The sequence below is a fragment of the Struthio camelus genome, chromosome 16 (genome assembly GCF_040807025.1).
Source record: "Struthio camelus isolate bStrCam1 chromosome 16, bStrCam1.hap1, whole genome shotgun sequence".
NCBI lineage: Eukaryota > Metazoa > Chordata > Aves > Struthioniformes > Struthionidae > Struthio > Struthio camelus.
In genome coordinates this window covers 1,511,611-1,532,178 of record NC_090957.1, presented here as the reverse complement: position 1 = coordinate 1,532,178, position 20,568 = coordinate 1,511,611, and the positions used below count along the sequence as shown (strand labels likewise).

Below are 20,568 nucleotides of genomic sequence, written 5' to 3'. Positions count from 1 at the left end.
GACCCCAGTGTCACCAGAGACTCCCCTAGGGGCCCCCGGTGTCACCTCAGTGACCCTAGTGTCACCCCAGGGACCTCCCCCAGCACCCCCAGTACTGCCCCAGTGACCCCAGTGTCACCAGAGACTCCTCAGGGGCCTCCAATGTCACCTCAGGGACGCCGGTCTCACCCATAGCCCCCCCCCAGGGGCCCTCAGTGTCACCTCAGGGACCCCAGTGCCACCCCAGGGACTCCTCAGGCCCCCCAGTACTGCCCCAGTGACCCCAGTGTCACCAGGGATCCCCCAGGGTCCTCCCAGTACTGCCCCAGTGACCCCAGTGTCACCAGGGACCCCCCCCACCATGAACTCGCAGGAGCCACTCTCGCGTGTGACACGTTTCTTGGGGAACAGCAGCAGCAGGGTACAACCGCGAGTACAGCCGAGGGGATACAGGGTACCAATGCGGGGACGTGGGCTACAACCGCAGCAACATGCGGTACAATTGTAGATAACAACCGCCGGGTACAACCGCAGCAGCGCGGGGTACAACTGCAAGGCACAACCGCAGGGGCACAGGATACAGCCGCGGGGTACAACCGCGGGGCACAGCCACAAGGACATGGGGTACAATCGCGAACACGCAGGGCACAGCCGTGGGGTGTAATCATGGGGATGCGGGTTACAACCGCAGGGTACAACCGCAGGGGCACCAGGGGCCCCCCAGCCCATCTCCAAGCACCCCCCCAGCACCCTAGGGTGCTAGAGACCCCCCCCAGGACCCCTGCAGCCCCCCGAGGGGTCAGGGACCCCCCCAGACCCTCCCCCTGGCACCCCAAGGTGCTGGGGATCCCCTAGACCCCCCCAGACCCTCCCCCTGACACCCCAAGGTATTGCGGCCCCCCCTAGACCCCCCCAGACTCCTCCCCCAGCACCCTAAGGTGCCAGAGACCCCTCCAGACCCCCCCAGCACCCCAAGGTGTCAGGCCCCCCCCAGACCCCCCCAAGCACCCCAAAGTGTCAGGGCCCCCCCGGACCCCCCCAGCACCCCAAGGTGTCAGGGGTCCCCTAGACCCCCCCAGACCCCTCCCCAGCACCCCAAGGTGTCAGGGGTCCCCCGGACCCCCCCAGACCCCCCCAGACCCCTCCCGGCACCCCAGGGTTTCAGGGCCCCCCCCAGACCCCCCCAGAGCCTCCCCAGCACCCCAAGGTGTCAGGGGTCCCCTAGACCCCCCCCAGACCCCTCCCCAGCACCCCAGGGTGTCAGGGCCCCCCCGGACCCCCCCAGACTCCCCCCGGCACCCCAAGGTGTCAGGGCCCCCAAAGACCCCCACAGACCCCCTCCAGCACCCCAGGGTGTCAGGGCCCCTCCAGACCCCCCCATACCCCCCCCGGCACCCCAGGGTGTCAGGGCCCCCCCAGAACCCCTCCCAAGCACCCCAGGGTGTCAGGGCCCCCCCGGACCCCCGGGCGCCTCCTCAGCAGGGGGTGTCGGCGGCGAGGGGGGAGCGGGGGGGCGCCGGTGGGGGGCGCCGGGGGGGGCCGGGCCGGCACCGCCGCCAGCTGCGCCGCACCTCGGCCTGCACCTGCGGGCACCCGACACGCTGCACGCCCCGACACGCTACACGCCCTGACACGCGACATGCTGCACGCCCTGACACGCTACACGCCCTGACACGCGACATGCTGCACGCCCCGACACGCTGCACGCCCTGACACGCAACATGCTGCATGCCTCGATACGCTGCACGCCCTGACACGCTACACGCCCTGACACACGACATGCTGCACGCCTCGACACGCTGCACGCCCTGACACGCTGCACGCCCTGACACGCAACATGCTGCATGCCTCAACACGCTGCACGCCCCGACATGCTACACGCCCTGACACGTGACACGCTACACGCCCCGACACGCTGCACGCTGCACGCTGCACGCCCCGACACGCTGCACGCCCTGACACGCAACATGCTGCACGCCCCGACATGCTGCATGCTGCACGCTGCACGCCCCGACATGCTGCATGCCCCGACACGCTGCACGCCCCGACATGCTGCACGCCCCGACATGCTACACGCTCTGACACGTGACATGCTGCACGCCTCGACACGCTGCACGCCCCACACGCTACACGCCCCGACATGCTGCACGCCCCGACATGCTGCATGCCTCGACACGCTGCACGCCCCACACGCTACACGCCCTGACACGCGACATGCTGCACGCTGCACGCCCTGACATGCTGCACGCCCTGACACACGACATGCTGCACGCCCCGACACGCTGCACGGCTCGACACGCTGCACGCCCCGACATGCTGCACGCCCTGACACGCTGCACGCCCTGACATGCGACATGCTGCACGCCCCGACACGCTACACGCCTTGACACGCTGCACGCCTCGACATGCTGCACGCCCTGACATGCGACATCCTGCACGCCTCAACACACTGCACGCCTCGACACGCTACACGGCTTGACACGCTGCACGCCTCGACATGCTGCACACCCTGACACACGACATGCTGCACTCCCCAACACGCTGCATGCCCCGACACGCTACACGGCTCGACACGCTGCACGCCTCGACATGCTGCACGCCCTGACATGCGACATGCTGCACTCCCCGACACGCTGCACGCCCCGACACGCTGCACGCTGCACACCCCGACATGCAACACACTGCACGCCCCGACATGCTACACAACCCAACATGCTACACGCCCCGACACGCTGCACGCTACATGCCTTGACACGCTGCACGCTGCACGCCCTGACACACTGCACGCCCCGACATGTGACACGCGACACGCTACACGCCCTGACACGCTGCACGCCCCGACATGCAACACACTGCACGCCCCGACATGCTACAAGCTACATGCCCCAACACGCTACACAGCATGCTGCACACTACACTCCCCGACACGCTACATGCTACATACCCTGACACGCTATGTGGCACGCTGCACGACATGCTGCACGGCCCGACACGCTACATGGCACGAGATGCCGCACGGCACGTTGCACACGCCAACACGCTGCACGGCACGACACGCTGCACGGCCCAGCACACCCCAACACGCCCCGACACGCTTGCACGCGGCCCCCACCTCCTTGTTGACGAAGCAGTAGAGGATGCTGACGATGAGACCCTGGGGGGAGAGAGCGGCCTCGCATGGGGACACGTCGCACGGGGACACCTTGCACGGGGACACGTCGCACGGGGACGTGTTGCACGGGGACGCGTCGCACGGGGACACGTCACGCGGGGACACGTCACGCGGGGACACGTCGCACGGGGACACGTCGCATGGGGATGCGACGCACGGGGACGCCTCGCATGGGGACCCATCGCACGGGGACACATCAGGGGGACACGTTGCACAGGGACACGTTGCACGGGGACGCCTCGCATGGGGACGTGTCGCACAGGGACGCGTCGCACGGGGACACGTCGCACGGGGACGCCTCGCATGGGGACGTGTCGCACAGGGACGCGTCGCACGGGGACACCTCGCACGGGGATGCGTCGCACGGGGACGCGTCGCACAGGGACACATCGGGGGACACGTCGTGGGGACACATCACGTGAGGACACGTCGCACGGGGCCGCGTTGCACGGGGACACGTCACGTGGGGACACGCCGAACGGGGACACGTCGCACGGGGACACGTCGCACGGGGACACGTCACGTAGGGACACGTCACGTGGGGACACGTCACGTGGGGACACGTTGCACGGGGACGCGTGCGCGGGCGCTCCGACACGCACACACGGCTGCTTGCACACGCGTGCAGCCGCACATGGGTTGGCATGCGTGGGCATGGCCGCACACCTGCCTGCGCGTGCTCGCCCCCACGCGCACACGGACGCACCCACGTGTGCACACGGTTGCACGCAGGCACATGCTTGGACACGGGCACGCACGCGGCCAGGCACACGCATGTGTGTGCACGCGCGCGGCCACCCAGCCCCGTGCACCCCGACACGTGTGCACACGCGTGCACACGCTGGGACATGCCAGCGCCCGCTCCAACACGGCCATGCACGTGCATGCTGCTCGAGCACCGGCGTGTGCATGTGTGTGCAGGCGAGTGCAGGCATGCACATGCGTGTGCATGTGTGCGCAGACGTGTGCAGGTGTGTGCAGGCATGAGTAGCTGTGCGCAGGCGTGAGCATCCGTGTGCAGGCGTGTGCATGCGTGAGCAGGCGTGTGCAGCCGTGAGCAGCCGTGAGCAAGCGTGTGCATGCATGAGCAGGCGTGAGCAGCCGTGCGCAGCCATGTGCAGGCGTGAGCAGCCGTGTGCAGGTGTGAGCAGCCGTGTGCAGGCGTGTGCAGCCGTGCGCAGGCGTGTGCAGCCATGAGCATGCGTGTGCAGCCATGCACATGCGTGTGCAGCCGTGCGCAGCCGTGTGCATGCATGTGCAGCCGTGCGCAGGCGTGTGCAGCTGTGCGCAGGCGTGTGCAGCCATGAGCAGCCGTGTGCATGCGTGTGCATGCGTGTGCAGCCATGAGCAGCCGTGCACAGCCGTGAGCAGCCGTGCACAGATGTGCACAGCCGTGTGCATCTGTGAGCATGTGTGAGCAGCCGTGAGCATGCGTGTGCAGGCGTGCGCAGCCGTGTGCAGGTGTGCACAGCCGTGTGCATGCGTATGCAGGCATGTGCAGGCGTGTGCAGCTGTGTGCAGGTGTGTGCAGCCATGAGCTGGCGTGTGCAGGCGTGCGCAGGTGTGCACAGCCGTGAGCATGTGTGTGCATGTGTGAGCATGCGTGTGCAGGCGTGCGCAGCCGTGCGCAGCCGTGTGCAGGCGTGTGCAGGTGTGCACAGCCGTGAGCAGCCATGAGCATGCGTGTGCAGGCATGCGCAGCCGTGAGCATGCGTGTGCAGCTGTGTGCAGCCGTGAGCATGTGTGTGCAGCCGTGAGCATGCGTGTGCAGGCGTGCGCAGCCATGTGCAGGTGTGCACAGCCGTGTGCATGTGTGCGCAGGCATGTGCAGGCCTGAGTAGGTGTGCACAGCCGTGAGCATGTGTGCACAGCCGTGAGCATGCGTGCGCAGGTGTGCACAGCCGTGAGCATGCGTGCGCAGCTGTGTGCAGCCGTGAGCATGCGTGTGCAGGCGTGCGCAGCTGTGTGCAGCCGTGTGCATGCATGTGCAGCCGTGAGCATGCGTGTGCAGCCGTGAGCATGCGTGTGCAGGCGTGCGCAGCTGTGTGCAGCCGTGTGCATGCATGTGCAGCCGTGAGCATGCGTGTGCAGGCGTGCGCAGCTGTGTGCAGCCGTGTGCATGCGTGTGCAGCCGTGAGCATGCGTGTGCAGGCGTGCGCAGCTGTGTGCAGCCGTGTGCATGCATGTGCAGCCGTGAGCATGCGTGTGCAGGCGTGTGCATGCGTGTGCAGCCATGAGCATGTGTGTGCAGGCGTGCGCAGCTGTGTGTAGCCGTGTGCAGGCATGTGCAGCCGTGAGCATGCGTGTGCAGCTGTGAGCATGTGTGTGCAGCCGTGAGCAGGCGTGTGCAGGCATGCGCAGCCGTGAGCATGTGTGCGCAGCCGTGTGCATGCGTGCGCAGCTGTGCGCAGCCGTGAGCAGGCGTGTGCAGCCGTGAGCATGCGTGTGCAGCCGTGAGCAGGCGTGCGCAGCCGTGAGCATGCGTGTGCAGCCGTGAGCAGGCGTGTGCAGGTGTGCACAGCCATGAGCATGCGTGTGCAGCCGTGAGCATGCGTGCGCAGGCATGTGCAGGTGTGCACAGCTGTGAGCATGCGTGTGCAGGTGTGCGCAGCCGTGAGCATGCGTGTGCAGCCGTGTGCAGCCGTGAGCAGCCGTGAGCATGTGTGCGCAGCCGTGAGCATGCGTGTGCAGCCGTGAGCAGGCGTGTGCAGCCGTGTGCAGCCGTGAGCAGCCGTGAGCAGGCGTGTGCAGCCGTGAGCATGCGTGTGCATGTGTGTGCATGCGTGTGCAGGCGTGCGCAGGCGTGCGCGCGGCCGGGCCGCACCTGCCCGGAGGAGAGCAGCAGCTGGAGCAGGAGGCGGCCGTGGCGCAGGGCCCCCCGCGCCGGCTCCTCGGCCACCAGGGCGAAGGCCACCTCGTGCACCCCCAGCAGCGGCACCAGCGTCAGCGTCGAGCGCGCCAGCCTGCCCCGGCGGCGCCGGGGGGACGGGGACGGGGACACCGCGGGGACAGGACAGCGATGGGGACACCATGGGGACACCGCGGGGACAGGGATGAGGATACGATGGGGACGGGGACGGGGACACCACGGGGACAGGACAGCGATGGGGACACCATGGGGACAGGATGGGGACGGGGACGGGGATGGGGACACCATGGGGACAGGGATGAGGATACGATGGGGATGGGGACGCGGATGGGGACACCATGGGGACAGGATGGGGATGGGGACAGGGATGGGGACACCGTGGGCCCAGGGATGAGGATACAATGGGGACGGGGACAGGGACACCATGGGGACAGGACGGGGATGGGGACGGGGATGGGGACACCGTGGGGACAGGGATGAGGATACGATGGGGACGGGGATGGAGACATCATGGGGACAGGACGGGGATGGGGACACCGTGGGGACAGGGATGAAGATATGATGGGGACAGGGACACCATGGGGACAGGACGGGGATGGGGATAGGGATGGGGACGGGGACACCATGGGGACAGGATGGGGATGGGGATGGGGACGGGGACACCATGGGGCCACCATGGGGACAGGACGGGGATGGGGACACCGTGGGGACAGGGATGAGGATACGATGGGGATGGGGACGCGGATGGGGACACCATGGGGACAGGATGGGGATGGGGACAGGGATGGGGACACCGTGGGGACAGGGATGAGGATACGATGGGGACGGGGATGGAGACATCATGGGGACAGGACGGGGATGGGGACACCGTGGGGACAGGGATGAAGATATGATGGGGACAGGGACACCATGGGGACAGGACGGGGATGGGGATAGGGATGGGGACGGGGACACCATGGGGACAGGATGGGGATGGGGATGGGGACGGGGACACCATGGGGCCACCATGGGGACAGGATGGGGATGGGGACACCGTGGGGACAGGGATGAGGATACAATGGGGATGGGGACAGGGACATCATGGGGACAGGACGGGGATGGGGACGGGGACACCATGGGGACAGGAATGAAGATATGATGGGGACAGGGACGGGGACACCGTGGGGACAGGGATGAGGATACAATGGGGACGGGGACAGGGACACAATGGGACCAGAGATGAGGATACAATGGGGATGGGGACAGGGACACCGTGGGGACACCATGGGGACAGGATGGGGACGGGGACGTGGATGGGGACACCATGGGGACGGGACGGGGACACAATGGCAACAGGAATGAGGACAAGGACAGCGATGGGGACACAATGGGGACGGGGACAGGGACGGGGAGAGACAGGGACACAAGGGGGACGGTGACGGGACAGGACAAGGGGGGACAGGGACAGGATGAGGACAGCGTCCCCCACGTCCTGTCCCCCCCCGTGTCACGCGTGTCCCCTGCCCCTTGTGTCCCACGTGTCCTGTCCCGTCCCTCATCCCCTCACTGTCCCGTGTCCCCATCCCTGTGTCCCCCATGTCCCCGTGACCCCTGTGTCCCCATTTCCCCTGTCTCCCTGCCTCCCTCACGTCCCCTGCCCCTGTCCCCCCACGGCGTCCCCGTCCCCTCCAGAGGCAGCAGCCCCCCCCGTGTCCCCAGGGTGTCCCCCCCGTGTCCCTGTCCCCACCGGAGGCGGCGGCACCCTGTGTCCCCCATGTCCCCGCAGTGTCCCCCGTGTCCCCCATGTGCCCACGGTGTCCCCACTAGAGGCTGCAGCGCCCCGTGTCCCCCCGTGTCCCCCCATGTCCCCCCGCGGTGTCCCCACCGGAGGCAGCAGCCCCCCGTGTCCCCCCATGTCCCCCCGCGGTGTCCCCACCGGAGGCAGCAGCCCCCCGTGTCCCCCCATGTCCCCCCGCGGTGTCCCCACCGGAGGCGGCAGCCCCCCGTGTCCCCCCATGTCCCCGCGTCCCCCCGCGGTGTCCCCACCGGAGGCGGCAGCCCCCCGTGTCCCCCCGTTTCCCCCGTGTCCCCGTGTCCCCGTGTCCCCCCGTGTCCCCTGTGTCCCCGTGTCCCCCCGTGTCCCCGTGTCCCCCCGTGTCCCCACCGGAGGCGGTAGTCGGAGCAGCGCAGCTGCTGCGCCCGCAGCTTGGCCACCAGGACGCGGACGATGCGGACGAAGAGCACGAAGTTGACCTGGGGGGGTGGCGGCGGCGGCGTCACCCCGCGGCGACGTCCCCGTCCCCGTCCCCGTCCCCGCGCCCGCGCCCGCACCCACCGCCACGGCCAGCAGGATGGGGCAGCGGATGATCCACCAGAAGGGCGCCCGGTCCGTGCGCTCCCAGCACCTGCGGGGACATGGCAGGGACGTGGGGACACGGCGGGGACGCGGGGACACGGCGGGGACGTGGGGACACGGTGGGGACACGGCGGGGACACGGGGACACAGCGGACACGCGGGGACACAGCGGGACACATGGACATAGGAATATAAGGACATAGGGACATGGGGACACGGGGGACATGGGGACACGGGGGACATGGGGACACGAGGACATAGGAATATGAGGACATAGGGACACGGGGACACAGGGGCATGAGGACACGGGGGATATGGGGACATAGGAAGATAAGGACATAGGGACACAGGGGGACATGGGGGCATGGTGGGACAAGGGGGCATGGTGGGACAAGGGGACATGGTGGGACAAGGGGACATGGGGCCATGGTGGGACAAGGGGCCATGGTGGGACAAGGAGACATGGTGGGGCAAGGGGACACATGGGGGGGTGGCACGAGGACGCGGGGGACAGCAGGGGGACAGGGCCATGGGGCGATGCAGCAGGACAAGGGGCCATGGTGGGACAAGGGGCCATGGTGGGACAAGGGGACACATGGGGCAAGGGGACATGGTGGGACAAGGGGCCATGGTGGGGCAAGGGGCCATGGTGGGGCAAGGGGACATGGGGCCATGGTGGGGCAAGGGGACATGGTGGGACAAGGGGACATGGTGGGGCAAGGGGACACATGGGGGGGTGGCACGAGGACGCGGGGGACAGCAGGGGGACAGGGCCATGGGGCGATGCAGCAGGACAAGGGGACATGGTGGGACAAGGGGACATGGTGGGGCAAGGGGACACATGGGGGGGTGGCACGAGGACGCGGGGGCCAGCAGGGGGACAGGGCCATGGGGCGATGCAGCAGGACAAGGGGCCATGGTGGGACAAGGGGCCATGGTGGGGCAAGGGGACATGGTGGGACAAGGGGACACATGGGAGGGGTGGCACGAGGACGTGGGGGACAGCAGGGGGACAGGGCCATGGGGCGATGCAGCAGGACAAGGGGCCATGGTGGGACAAGGGGCCATGGTGGGGCAAGGGGACACATGGGGCAAGGGGCCATGGTGGGACAAGGGGCCATGGTGGGACAAGGGGACACATGGGGGGGTGGCACGAGGACGCGGGGGACAGCAGGGGGACAGGGCCATGGGGCGATGCAGCAGGACAAGGGGCCATGGTGGGACAAGGGGCCATGGTGGGACAAGGGGACATGGTGGGACAAGGGGACAAGGGGACATGGTGGGACAAGGGGGCAAGGGGCCATGGTGGGACAAGGGGCCATGGTGGGACAAGGGGACACATGGGGGGGTGGCACGAGGACGCGGGGGCCAGCAGGGGGACAGGGCCATGGGGCGATGCACCGGGACAAGGGGCCATGGGAGGGGACACGGAAGGGGACACGGAGGGGGACACGGAAGGGGACACGCACGCCGCCGCTCACCGCTCGTTCTCGTAGAGGTAGCGCACGACGGCCCAGGGCGCCACGACCAGGCCGGGGGCCCCTGGGGAGGGCGCCGGGTGAGGGGGGCCGGCGGCGTGTCCCCCCCCCCCACCCGCCCGGCCCCCCGGGGCCCCGCTCACCCCAGCCGAGCAGCAGGTAGGCGGGCAGGCGGCGGGGGGCCGGGCCGGCGGGCCGGGCCAGCAGCGCGTCCAGGTGCAGCCCCTCCACCAGCAGCCAGGCGTAGTTGGCGGCCACGCAGTACTGCGCCAGCGCCTGGGCCGCGCGGCAGCCCGCCGCCCCCTGCGGCAGCCCCCGCTCGGCGCCCGGCCCCCGGCCCCCCGCCCGCCCCCCCACGGCACGCGCAAGCCGGCGCGCCCGACGCCCCTCGCGCCCATCGCGCCCAACGCCCATCGCGCCCGACGCCCGTGCAACCCATCGCGCCCAACGCCCATCGCGCCCATCGCGCCCAACGCCCATCGCGCCCAACGCCCATCGCGCCCATTGCGCCCAACGCCCATCGCGCCCAACGCCCATCGCGCCCATCGCCCATCGCGCCCGACGCCCATCGCGCCCGACGCCCGTGCAACCCATCGCGCCCAACGCCCATCGCGCCCAACACCCATCGCGCCCAACACCCATCGCGCCCAATGCCTGTGCAACCCATCACGCCCAACGCCCATCATGCCCATTGCACCCAACGCCCATCGCGCCCATCGCGCCCAACGCCCATCGCGCCCAACACCCATCGCGCCCAACACCCATCGCGCCCAACGCCTGTGCAACCCATCGCGCCCAACGCCCATCATGCCCATTGCACCCAACGCCCATCGCGCCCAACGCCTGTGCAACCCATCGCACCCAATGCCCATCGCACCCAACGCCCATCGCGCCCAACGCCCATCGCGCCCAACGTCCATCGCGCCCAACGCCTGTGCAACCCATTGCGCCCAACGCCCATCGTGCCCAACACCCATCGTGCCCGACGCCCATCGCGCCCGACGCCCATCGCGCCCGACGCCCGTGCAACCCATCGCGCCCAACGCCCATCGCGCCCATCGCGCCCAACGCCCATCACACCCAACGCCCATGCAACCCATTGCGCCCAACGCCCATCGCGTCCATCGCGCCCAACGCCCATCGCGCCCATTGCACCCAACGCCCATCGCGCCCAATGCCCATGCAACCCATCGCGCCCAATGCCCATGCAACCCATCGCGCCCAACGCCCATCACACCCAACGCCCATGCAACCCATTGCGCCCAACGCCCATCACACCCAACGCCCATGCAACCCATTGCGCCCAACGCCCATCGCGTCCATCGCGCCCAACGCCCATCGCGCCCATTGCACCCAACGCCCATCGCGCCCAATGCCCATGCAACCCATCGCGCCCAACGCCCATCGCGCCCAACGCCCCTCGTGCCCAACGCCCCTCGCACCCAATGCCCGTGCAACCCATCGCGCCCAACGCCCATCGCGCCCAACGCGCCCAACGCCTGTGCAACCCATTGCACCCAACGCCCATCGTGCCCAACGCCCATCGCGCTCATTGCACGTGCAACCCATCGCGCCCGACGCCCATCGCACCCAACACCCGTGCAACCCATTGCACCCAACACCCATCACACCCAATGCCCATCGCACTCAACGCCTGTGCAACCCATTGCACCCAACGCCCATCACACCAAAAACCCGTGCAACCCATTGCACCCAACGCCCATCGCGCCCAACGCCCATAGCACCCAACACCCATCGCACCCAACGCCCATCACACCCAATGCCCGTGTAACCCATTGCACCCAATGCCCATCACACCCAACGCCCATCGCACCCATTGCACGTGCAACCCGTCACACCCAACGCCCATCGCACCCATTGCACGTGCAACCCGTCACACCCAACGCCCATCGCACCCAACGCCCATACAACCCATCGCGCCCAACGCTCATCGCGCCCAACGCCCATTGCACCCAGTACCCAACACACCCAACGCTCTTGCATGCAACCCGTCGCATCCAGCACCCATTGCACCCAAAGCCCATGCAATCTGTCACACCCAACACCCATCACGCCCAACACCCATCGCACCCCTTGCATGTGCAACCTATTGCACCCAGCACCCATCACACCCAGCACCTGTCACACCCAACATCCATCGCCCCCAACGCCCGTGCAACCTGTCGCACCCAACGCCCATTGCACCCATTGCACGTGGAACTCATCACGCCCAACACCCATCGCGCCAACACTCGTGCAACCTTTCGCACCCAACGCCCATCGTGCCCAATGCTCTTGCAACCCATCACACCCAGCATCCATTGCACCCAACGCCCATGCAACCTGTCGCACCCAATGCCCATCACGCCCAACACCCATCGCACCCATTGCACATGCAACCCATCGCACCCAGCACCCATCGCACCCAACGCCCACCCCGCCCATGGCATGCACAACCTATCACATCCATTGCACCGATCACCCATCACACCCAACACCCATTGCACCCAACAGCTGTGCAACCTGTTGCACCCAGCACCCATCGCACCCGCCACCTGTTGCACCCAACGCCTATTGCATCCATTGCACACGCAACCTATTGCATCCACATGTTGCATCCATTGCACATGCAACCCATTGCATCCACCACACGTTGCATCCATTGCACGCGCAATCCGTCGCACCTGCCGCCTGTTGCACCCACTACCCGTTGCACCCACTGCCTGTCGCACCCACCAGCCCTTGCACCCACTTCCCATGGGACCCACCACCCCCGCTGCACCCGTTGCACCCGCTTCCGGTCGCACCCAGGGCCTGCGGGTGCTACCTGCTCCCCCAGGAGCTGGAAGAAGTCGCGGGGGGCCGGGGGGCCGGTGGGCGCCCGGGGCAGGTGGCGCCGCAGCAGCGCGTCCCGCGCCAGGATGGCGCCCGCCCGCAGCACGAACGACAGGAACAGGTTGGCATGGATGTAGTTGCGGGTGCAGCGCAGGCGCCTGCGGGTGGACGGCGCCGGGCAGCACGCATGGGCCCAGGCGTCCGGGCGCCAGCCGGACCCGCCCCTCCCCTGCCGGCGGGTCGGGGGCTACCTGAACAGCAGCAGCAGGAGCAGGGCCAGCAGCAGGGCGACGAGCGACAGGGAGTAGCCCACGGTGTAGACCAGGCGGAACTGCTCCAGCAGCCAGGCCTGCCGCTGCGGGGACGCAGCGATGCCGGCTCAGCCCCCGCGCCGCTGGGCGCCCTGCTGCACGGCGTGGGGCCGCGCGGCTCGATGCAGCACCGTGCAACGTGGTGCAGCACGATGCAGCGCCGTGCAATGCGGTGCGAGGCTGCGTGGCTCGATGCAGTGCCGTGCAACGTGGTGCAGCACGATGCAGTGCCGTGCAATGTGGTGTGGGGCTGTGCAGCAGGATGCAGTGCCGTGCAACGTGGTGCAGCACGATGCAGCACTGTGCAATGCGGTGCGGGGCTGCGGGGCTCGATGTGGCGCTGTGCAATCCAGCGCAGCACGATGCAGCATGGTGCAACGCAGTGCAAGGCTGTGCGGCTCAATGCAGCGCCGTGCAATGCGACGCAGCACGATGCAGCGCCATGCAACACAGTGCAGGGCTGCGCTGCTCGATGCAGCGCCGTGCAACGCGGCGCAGCTCGATGCAGCATGCTGCAGGGCAGCGCGGCGCAGTGCGGCGCGGCGCGGTGCATGCCGGCACAGGGCCCGACGCAGCGTGGGGCAGCACGACGCAGCGCGGCACGACCCATCGCGTGGCGCACGGTGCCGCGCCGCACGCGTCACCGCATGGGGCACCGCAGCACGGCGCCGCACGTGTCAGCGCGGTGCAGCGCAGCGCAGCAGGCGTCCCCGCGGGGCGCGCGCCAGCCTGCTCCGAGGCAGCACAGCCGAGCGGGGCGGGGGGGAGGCAGCCTGCGGCGAGGTGCGCAGTGACACGTGTCACGACACAGCGCGACACAGCGCAGCCCGGTGAGCGTCACGGCACGGTGCAGCAGGGCACAACACGGCGCTGCACAGCACAGTGATGCACAGCGTGGCGATGCTCAGGAGCGCAGGCTGCTGCGACGCACGGCATGGCAATGCAAGGTGATGCACGGCACGGCGATGCACAGTGATGCACGGCGCAACGATGCACGGGAGTGCAGGCTGCAGCGATGCACAGCGTGGTGACACACTGCGATGCACAGTGCGGCGATGCACAGGAGTGCAGGCTGCAGCGACACACGGCAATGCAAAGTGATGCACGGCACGGTGATGCACAGCAATGCACGGCGCAGCGACGCACAGGAGCGCAGGCTGCAGTGATGCACGGCGCAGCGATGCACTGCGACGCACGGTGCAGCGACGCACAGGAGCACAGGCTGCAGCAATGCACGGCGCGGTGATGCACTGCGACGCACGGCGCAGCGATGCACAGGAGCACAGGCTGCAGCGATGCACGGCGCAGCGATGCACTGCGACGCACGGTGCAGCGACGCACAGGAGCGCAGGCTGCAGCGATGCACGGCGCGGTGACGCACTGCGACGCACGGCGCAGCGACGCACAGGAGCGCAGGCTGCAGCGATGCACGGCGCAGCGATGCACTGCGATGCACAGTGCAGCGACGCACAGGAGCGCAGGCTGCAGCGATGCACGGCGCGGCGATGCACTGCGATGCACAGTGCAGCGACGCACAGGAGCGCAGGCTGCAGCGATGCACGGCGCGGTGATGCACTGCGACGCACGGCGCAGCGACGCACAGGAGCACAGGCTGCAGCGATGCACGGCGCAGCGACGCACTGCGACACACGGTGCAGCGACGCACAGGAGCGCAGGCTGCAGCGATGCACGGCGCGGTGATGCACTGCGATGCACGGCGCAGCGACGCACAGGAGCGCAGGCTGCAGTGATGCACGGCGTGGCGATGCACTGCGATGCACAGTGCAGCGACGCACAGGAGCGCAGGCTGCAGCGATGCACGGCGCAGCGACGCACTGCGACGCACGGCGCAGCGACGCACGGGAGCGCAGGCTGCAGCGATGCACGGCGCGGCGATGCACTGCGATGCACGGCGCAGCGACGCACAGGAGCGCAGGCTGCAGTGATGCACGGCGCGGTGATGCACTGCGACGCACGGCGCAGCAACGCACAGGAGCGCAGGCTGCAGCGATGCACGGCGCGGTGATGCACTGCGATGCACGGCGCAGCGACGCACAGGAGCGCAGGCTGCAGCAATGCACGGCGCAGCGACGCACTGCGACGCACGGCGCAGCGACGCACAGGAGCGCAGGCTGCAGCGATGCACGGCGCGGCGACGCACTGCGACGCACGGCGCAGCGACTCACAGGAGCGCAGGCTGCAGCGATGCACGGCGCGGCGATGCACTGCGACGCACGGCGCTGCGACGCACGGGAGCGCAGGCTGCAGCGATGCACGGCGCGGCGACGCACGGGAGCGCAGGCTGCAGCGATGCACGGCGCAGCGATGCACTGCGACGCACGGCGCAGCGACGCACAGGAGCGCAGGCTGCAGCGATGCACGGCGCAGCGACGCACGGGAGCGCAGGCTGCAGCGATGCACGGCGCAGCGATGCACTGCGACGCACGGCGCAGCGACGCACAGGAGCGCAGGCTGCAGCGATGCACGGCGCAGCGACGCACTGCGATGCACGGCGCAGCGATGCAGAGGATCGCGCGGGGACGCAGGGCGCATCGCAGACCATGCCGCGGCTCGGCCCGGCCCGGCGGCGTGCAGCGCGGCGCAGGCGGCGGGCGCCCGCGGGCTCACCTGCAGCGGCTGCTCCTGCTCGGCGTCCTCGCACTGCGAGTGGTCCCGCCAGGGCAGCCCCGACTCGTCCGTCACCCACTGCCCGTCGGCGCCGCAGCGCCGGGCCACCACGCCGCCCTGCACTGGTGGGGCGGCCCCCGCCGCCGTCAGCCCCGCACCCGGCGGGCACCCAGCACCCTGCAGCATGCACCGGGCACCCAGCGTGCACCCAGGCACGGCACACCCAGCACGCACTGGGCAGCCGGCGGGCACCCAGCACCTTGCAGCGTGCACCCAGCACGCACCCGGCATTCGGCATGCACCCAGCACCTTGCAGCGTGCACCGGGCACCAGGCACCCGGTGTGCACCCAGCACCCTGCAGCACGTGCGCCCAGCATGCACGGGCACCCAATGTGCACCCAGCACCCTGCAGCACATGCGCCCAGCATGCACGGGCACCCGGCGTGCACCCAGCACCCTGCAGCACGTGCGCCCAGCATGCACCGGACACCCAACGTGCACCCAGCACCCTGCAGCATGCACCCAGGCACGGCACGCCCGGCACACACCGGGCACCCGGTGAGCACCCAGCACCCCACGGCGTGCACCCAGGCACAGCGCCCCCGGCACACATCGGGCACCCAGCACCCTGCAGCATGCACCTGGGCACCTCGCAACTGGCATGCACCCAGCACCCAGCACCCCACAGCGTGCACCCAGGCACCCCACACTCAGCATGCACCATGCACCTAGCACCCTGCAGTGTGCACCCAGCATGCAGCATGCACCCAGCACCCAACATGCACTGGGCACCCCGCAGTGCGCACCCGGGCACGGCACACCTGGCATGCACCATGCGCCCAGCACCCTGCAGCGGGCACATAGGCACCCCCAACCCGGCATGCACCGTGCACCCAGCACCCCGCAGCATGCACCCAGGCACTCTGCACCCAGCACCCACCATGCACTGGGCACCCACAGCATGCAGCCGGGCACCCCACACCTGGCACGCACCGTGCACCCGGCACCCAGCACCCCGTTACCTTGGTGGTGCCAGGGCAGGTACCAGGGGCAGGGTGCCGTGGCGGTGCTGTTGGGTGCCGCGTCGCCCCAGCACACGTACATGTCGAAGCTGCGGTTGCAGACGGGGCCTGGCGGGGGCGGCCGGGCAGGGTGGGGGTCAGCACCCACCCGGTCCCCGTGTCCCCCCCCCCCTCCCCCCGTGGCGCCCCCTCACCGGGTGCCGGCGGGTCGTGCCGCAGGCGCAGCTCGCAGGCGCGCCGGTACTGCTGCCAGGCGGCCAGCGTGTCCTCGGCCGAGCGCTCGCCCTGCAAGGCACCCGCTGGGTGCTGGGAGCCGGCACCCTGCCGGGCACCCAGCACCCGCCCGCTGGGCACCCGCCCCTGGGAACCAACACCCTGCTGTGCACCCAGTGCCCACCCATCCAGCACTCGGCACTGGGAACCGGCACCCCCTCGGGCACCCAGCACCCACCCGCCGGGCACCCAGCACCCACCCACCCGGCACTGGGAAGCAGCACTGGGAAGCAGCACGCTGCTGTGCACCCGAGACCAGCACCAGCACCCTGCCGTGCACCCGGGACTCAGCACCAGCACTCTGCCGTGCACCCAGGACTGGAACCCTGCTGTGCACCCGGGACCCAGCACCAGCACCCTGCCATGCACCCGGCACCAGCACCCTGCCGTGCACCCGGGACCCAGCACCAGCACTCTGCCGTGCACCCAGGACTGGCACCCTGCCGTGCACCCGGGACCCAGCACCAGCACCCTGCCATGCACCCGGCACCAGCACCCTGCCGTGCACCCGGGACCCAGCACCAGCACCCTGCCGTACACCCAGGACTGGCACCCTGCCGTGCACCCGGGACCCAGCACCAGCACCCTGCCATGCACCCGGCACCAGCACCCTGCGGTGCACCCGGGACCCAGCACCAGCACCCTGCCGTGCACCCGGGACTGGGAACCAGCACTGGAAACCGGCACCCTGCCGTGCACCCGGCACCAGCACCCTGCTGTGCACCCGGGGCACCAGCACCAGCACCCTGCCGTGCACCCGGGACCAGCACCCTGCCGTGCACCCGGCACCAGCACCAGCACCCTGCCGTGCACCCGGGACCAGCACCCTGCCGTGCACCCGGCACCAGCACCAGCACCCTGCCGTGCACCCGGGACCGGGAACCAGCACCCTGCCGTGCACCCGGGCACCCTCAGAACTGGGGGGGGTGCGGGGGGGGTCTCAGTGGGGGGGGGGCCCGACATGAGCAGGGGCTCTCGGTGTTTGGGGGGGGGAACGACGGGCCCAGGGGGGTCCTGGGTGGGGGCTGTGGGGTGATGGGGGGGTCCCAAGGGGTCAGGAGGGGGCCCAGGGAGGCCAAGGGGGGGATCTGGGGGCTCGTGGGGGTGGTGTCGGTTGGCGGGGGGGATCCTGGGGGGGTTCCAGTTTCCATGGGGGGTCCCTGTGTGATGGGGGGGCCAAGGGAGGGTCCCAGTTTGGGGGGGGGTCCTGAGGAAGGATCCCAGTTTGGGGGACTGGTTTGGGGGGGGTCCCTGGGGGGGTCCCGGTTGGGGGGCTGGTTTGGGGGGGTCCTGAGGAAGAATCCCAGTTTGGGGGGGGTCCCAGGGGGGGCCAGTTTGGGGGGGTCCCTGGGGGGGTCCTGGTTGGGGGGCAGTTTGGGGGGGTGTTCCTGGGGGGGGTCCCGGTTGGGGGGCTGGTTTGGGGGGGTCCTGAGGAAGAATCCCAGTTTGAGGGGGGTCCCTGGGGGGGTCTCAGTTTGGGGGGCTGGTTTGGGGGGGGTCCTGAGGAAGAATCCCAGTTTGGGGGGGTCCCGGGGGGGCCAGTTTGGGGGGGTCCCTGGGGGGGGGTCCCGGTTGGGGGGCAGTTTGGGGGGGTTCCTGGGGGGGTCCCGGTTGGGGGGCTGGTTTGGGGGGTCCTGAGGAAGGATCCCAGTTTGGGGGGGTCCCCGGGGGGGCCAGTTTGGGGGGTCCCTGGGGGGGTCCTGGTTGGGGGGCAGTTTGGGGGGGTGTTCCTGGGGGGGGTCCCGGTTGGGGGGCTGGTTTGGGGGGGTCCTGAGGAAGGATCCCAGTTTGGGGGGGTCCCCGGGGGGGGGGTCCTGAGGAAGGATCCCAGTTTGGGGAAGGGTCCCTGGGGGGGGTCCCAGTTTGGGGGGGTCCCAGTTTGGGGGGCTGGTTTGGGGGGGGTCCTGAGGAAGAATCCCAGTTTGAGGGGGGTCCCTGGGGGGGGTCTCAGTTTGGGGGGCTGGTTTGGGGGGGGTCCTGAGGAAGAATCCCAGTTTGAGGTGGGTCCCTGGGGGGGTCCCAGTTTGGGGGGCTGGTTTGGGGGGGGTCCTGAGGAAGAATCCCAGTTTGGGGGGGGTCCCTGGGGGGGGTCCCGGTTGGGGGGCTGGTTTGGGGGGGGTCCTGAGGAAGAATCCCAGTTTGGGGGGGGTCCCTGGGGGGGTCCCAGTTTGGGGGGCTGGTTTGGGGGGGGTCCTGAGGAAGGATCCCAGTTTGGGGGGGTCCCTGGGGGGGGTCTTGGTTTGGGGGGCTGGTTTGGGGGGGGTCCTGAGGAAGGATCCCAGTTTGGGGGGGGTCCCTGGGGGGGGTCTCGGTTTGGGGGGCTGGTTTGGGGGGGTCCCTGGGGGGGGTCCCAGTTTGGGGGGGCGGCCCAGTTTGGGGGGCTGGTTTGGGGGGGTCCTGAGGAAGGATCCCAGTTTGGGGGGGGTCCCCGGGGGGGTCTCGGTTGGGGGGCTGGTTTGGGGGGGGTCCCTGGGGGGGGGTCCCAGTTTGGGGGGGGTCCCGGGGGGGTCCTGAGGAAGGATCCCAGTTGGGGGGGGGTCCCAGTTTGGGGGGGGGGTCCCGGGTCTCACCTCGGCGCCCCGCAGCGCTCGGGCCAGCAGCGGCGTCGCGGCTCCGCCGGGTCCCATAGCGGCGGCGGCGGCGGCGGCGGCTCCCGGGGCACCGGCGCCTCCTCGGGGCAAAGCGGCCCCGGGGCCGCGGGGAGCCCGTTCCGGTACCGGTACCGGCCCGGCGCCGCCTCCCGCCGCCGCTTTGACGCGCTCGTTGCCAGGGCACCGGGGCCGCCCCGGGGAGGCGCCCGGACGCCTGGGCCCCTGCCGGGACCCGGGGGTGGGGGTGGGGGTGAACCGGGTGCCCCCCCAAACACACACCGGGGCAGCCGCAATGCAGCCACTCCCCCCCCCCCGGTAGAGACCCCGGTCCGGTAGAGACCCCGGTCCAGTAGAGACCCCCCCCCCGGTCCGGTAGAGACCCCGGTCCGGTAGAGACCCCCCCCCCGGTCCGGTAGAGACCCCGGTCCGGTAGAGACCCCCCACCCCGGTCCGGTAGAGACTCCGGTCCGGTAGAGACTCCCCCACCCCGGTCCGGTAGAGACCCCCCCCCGGTAGAGACCCCCCCCAACCCGGTCCGGTAGAGACCCCGGTCTGGTAGAGACCCCCCCACCCCGGCCCAGTAGAGACCCCAGTCCGGTAGAGACCCCCTCACCCCGGTCCGGACCCGCCAGAACCGCCGTCGGAGGGGGGGGGGTCACTGCCAGCGCTGGCCGGTGCCCCCCGGCTTCCCCCGTCCCTCCCCGGTGCCCCCCGATTCCCTCCTGGTACGCCCCCGGTGTCCCCCCGTCACCCCCCGGTTCCCCCCGTCACCCCCCGGTTCCCCCCGTCCCTCCCCGGTGCCCCCCGGTTCCCCCCATCCCTCTCCCAGTGCCTCCCAGTACCCCCCTATCACCCCCGAGTACCCCCTGTTCCTCTCCCAGTGCCTCCCGGTTCCCCCCCCGGTGTCCCCCGGTGCCCCCCGATTCCCTCCCGGTGCCTCCCGGTCCCCCCCCCGGTGCCCCCGGCGGTACCGGCTCAGCTCAGGGCTCAGTGGGCACCGGCTCCGGCACCAGAACCGGCAGTGCAGCCCCCGGGGTGGGACGGGGCAGCACCGGGGGGGGGGGGGCAGCACCG

General features: G+C 69.9%; 2 protein-coding genes across 2 annotated transcripts; both read right to left on the bottom strand.

Moving 5' to 3' along the window:
• Nucleotides 1-1,454: 1,454 nt before the first annotated feature.
• GIPR (gastric inhibitory polypeptide receptor) lies at nt 1,455-19,530 on the bottom strand. The gene is made up of 13 exons (XM_068910549.1): nt 19,474-19,530; nt 16,825-16,915; nt 16,631-16,738; nt 15,608-15,729; nt 12,920-13,023; nt 12,661-12,826; nt 9,977-10,136; nt 9,837-9,897; nt 8,335-8,404; nt 8,164-8,252; nt 5,976-6,114; nt 3,092-3,133; nt 1,455-1,562 (listed from the first exon to the last, which is right to left on the bottom strand). The coding sequence occupies exons 1-13, from the start codon at nt 19,528-19,530 to the stop codon at nt 1,455-1,457; spliced, it is 1,317 nt and encodes a 438-aa protein (XP_068766650.1).
• Nucleotides 3,474-5,175, bottom strand: LOC138061251 (uncharacterized). The gene has a single exon (XM_068910274.1). The coding sequence runs from the start codon at nt 5,150-5,152 to the stop codon at nt 3,701-3,703; it is 1,452 nt and encodes a 483-aa protein (XP_068766375.1). The 5' UTR covers nt 5,153-5,175; the 3' UTR covers nt 3,474-3,700.
• Nucleotides 19,531-20,568: the final 1,038 nt, after the last annotated feature.

Bases quoted from the DNA above. Each gene is read 5' to 3' on its own strand.
- LOC138061251 (XM_068910274.1), bottom strand. From the start codon at position 5,152: ATGCTCACGGCTGCACATGCATGCACACGGCTGCACACAGCTGCGCAC.
- GIPR (XM_068910549.1), bottom strand. From the start codon at position 19,530: ATGGGACCCGGCGGAGCCGCGACGCCGCTGCTGGCCCGAGCGCTGCGG. The intron at 9,898-9,976 runs GTGAGCGGGGCC...CGCCCTCCCCAG, and splicing joins CTACCTGCTGCTCGGCTGGG to GGGCCCCCGGCCTGGTCGTG. The intron at 8,253-8,334 runs GTGGGTGCGGGC...CCACCCCCCCAG, and splicing joins CCATCCTGCTGGCCGTGGCG to GTCAACTTCGTGCTCTTCGT.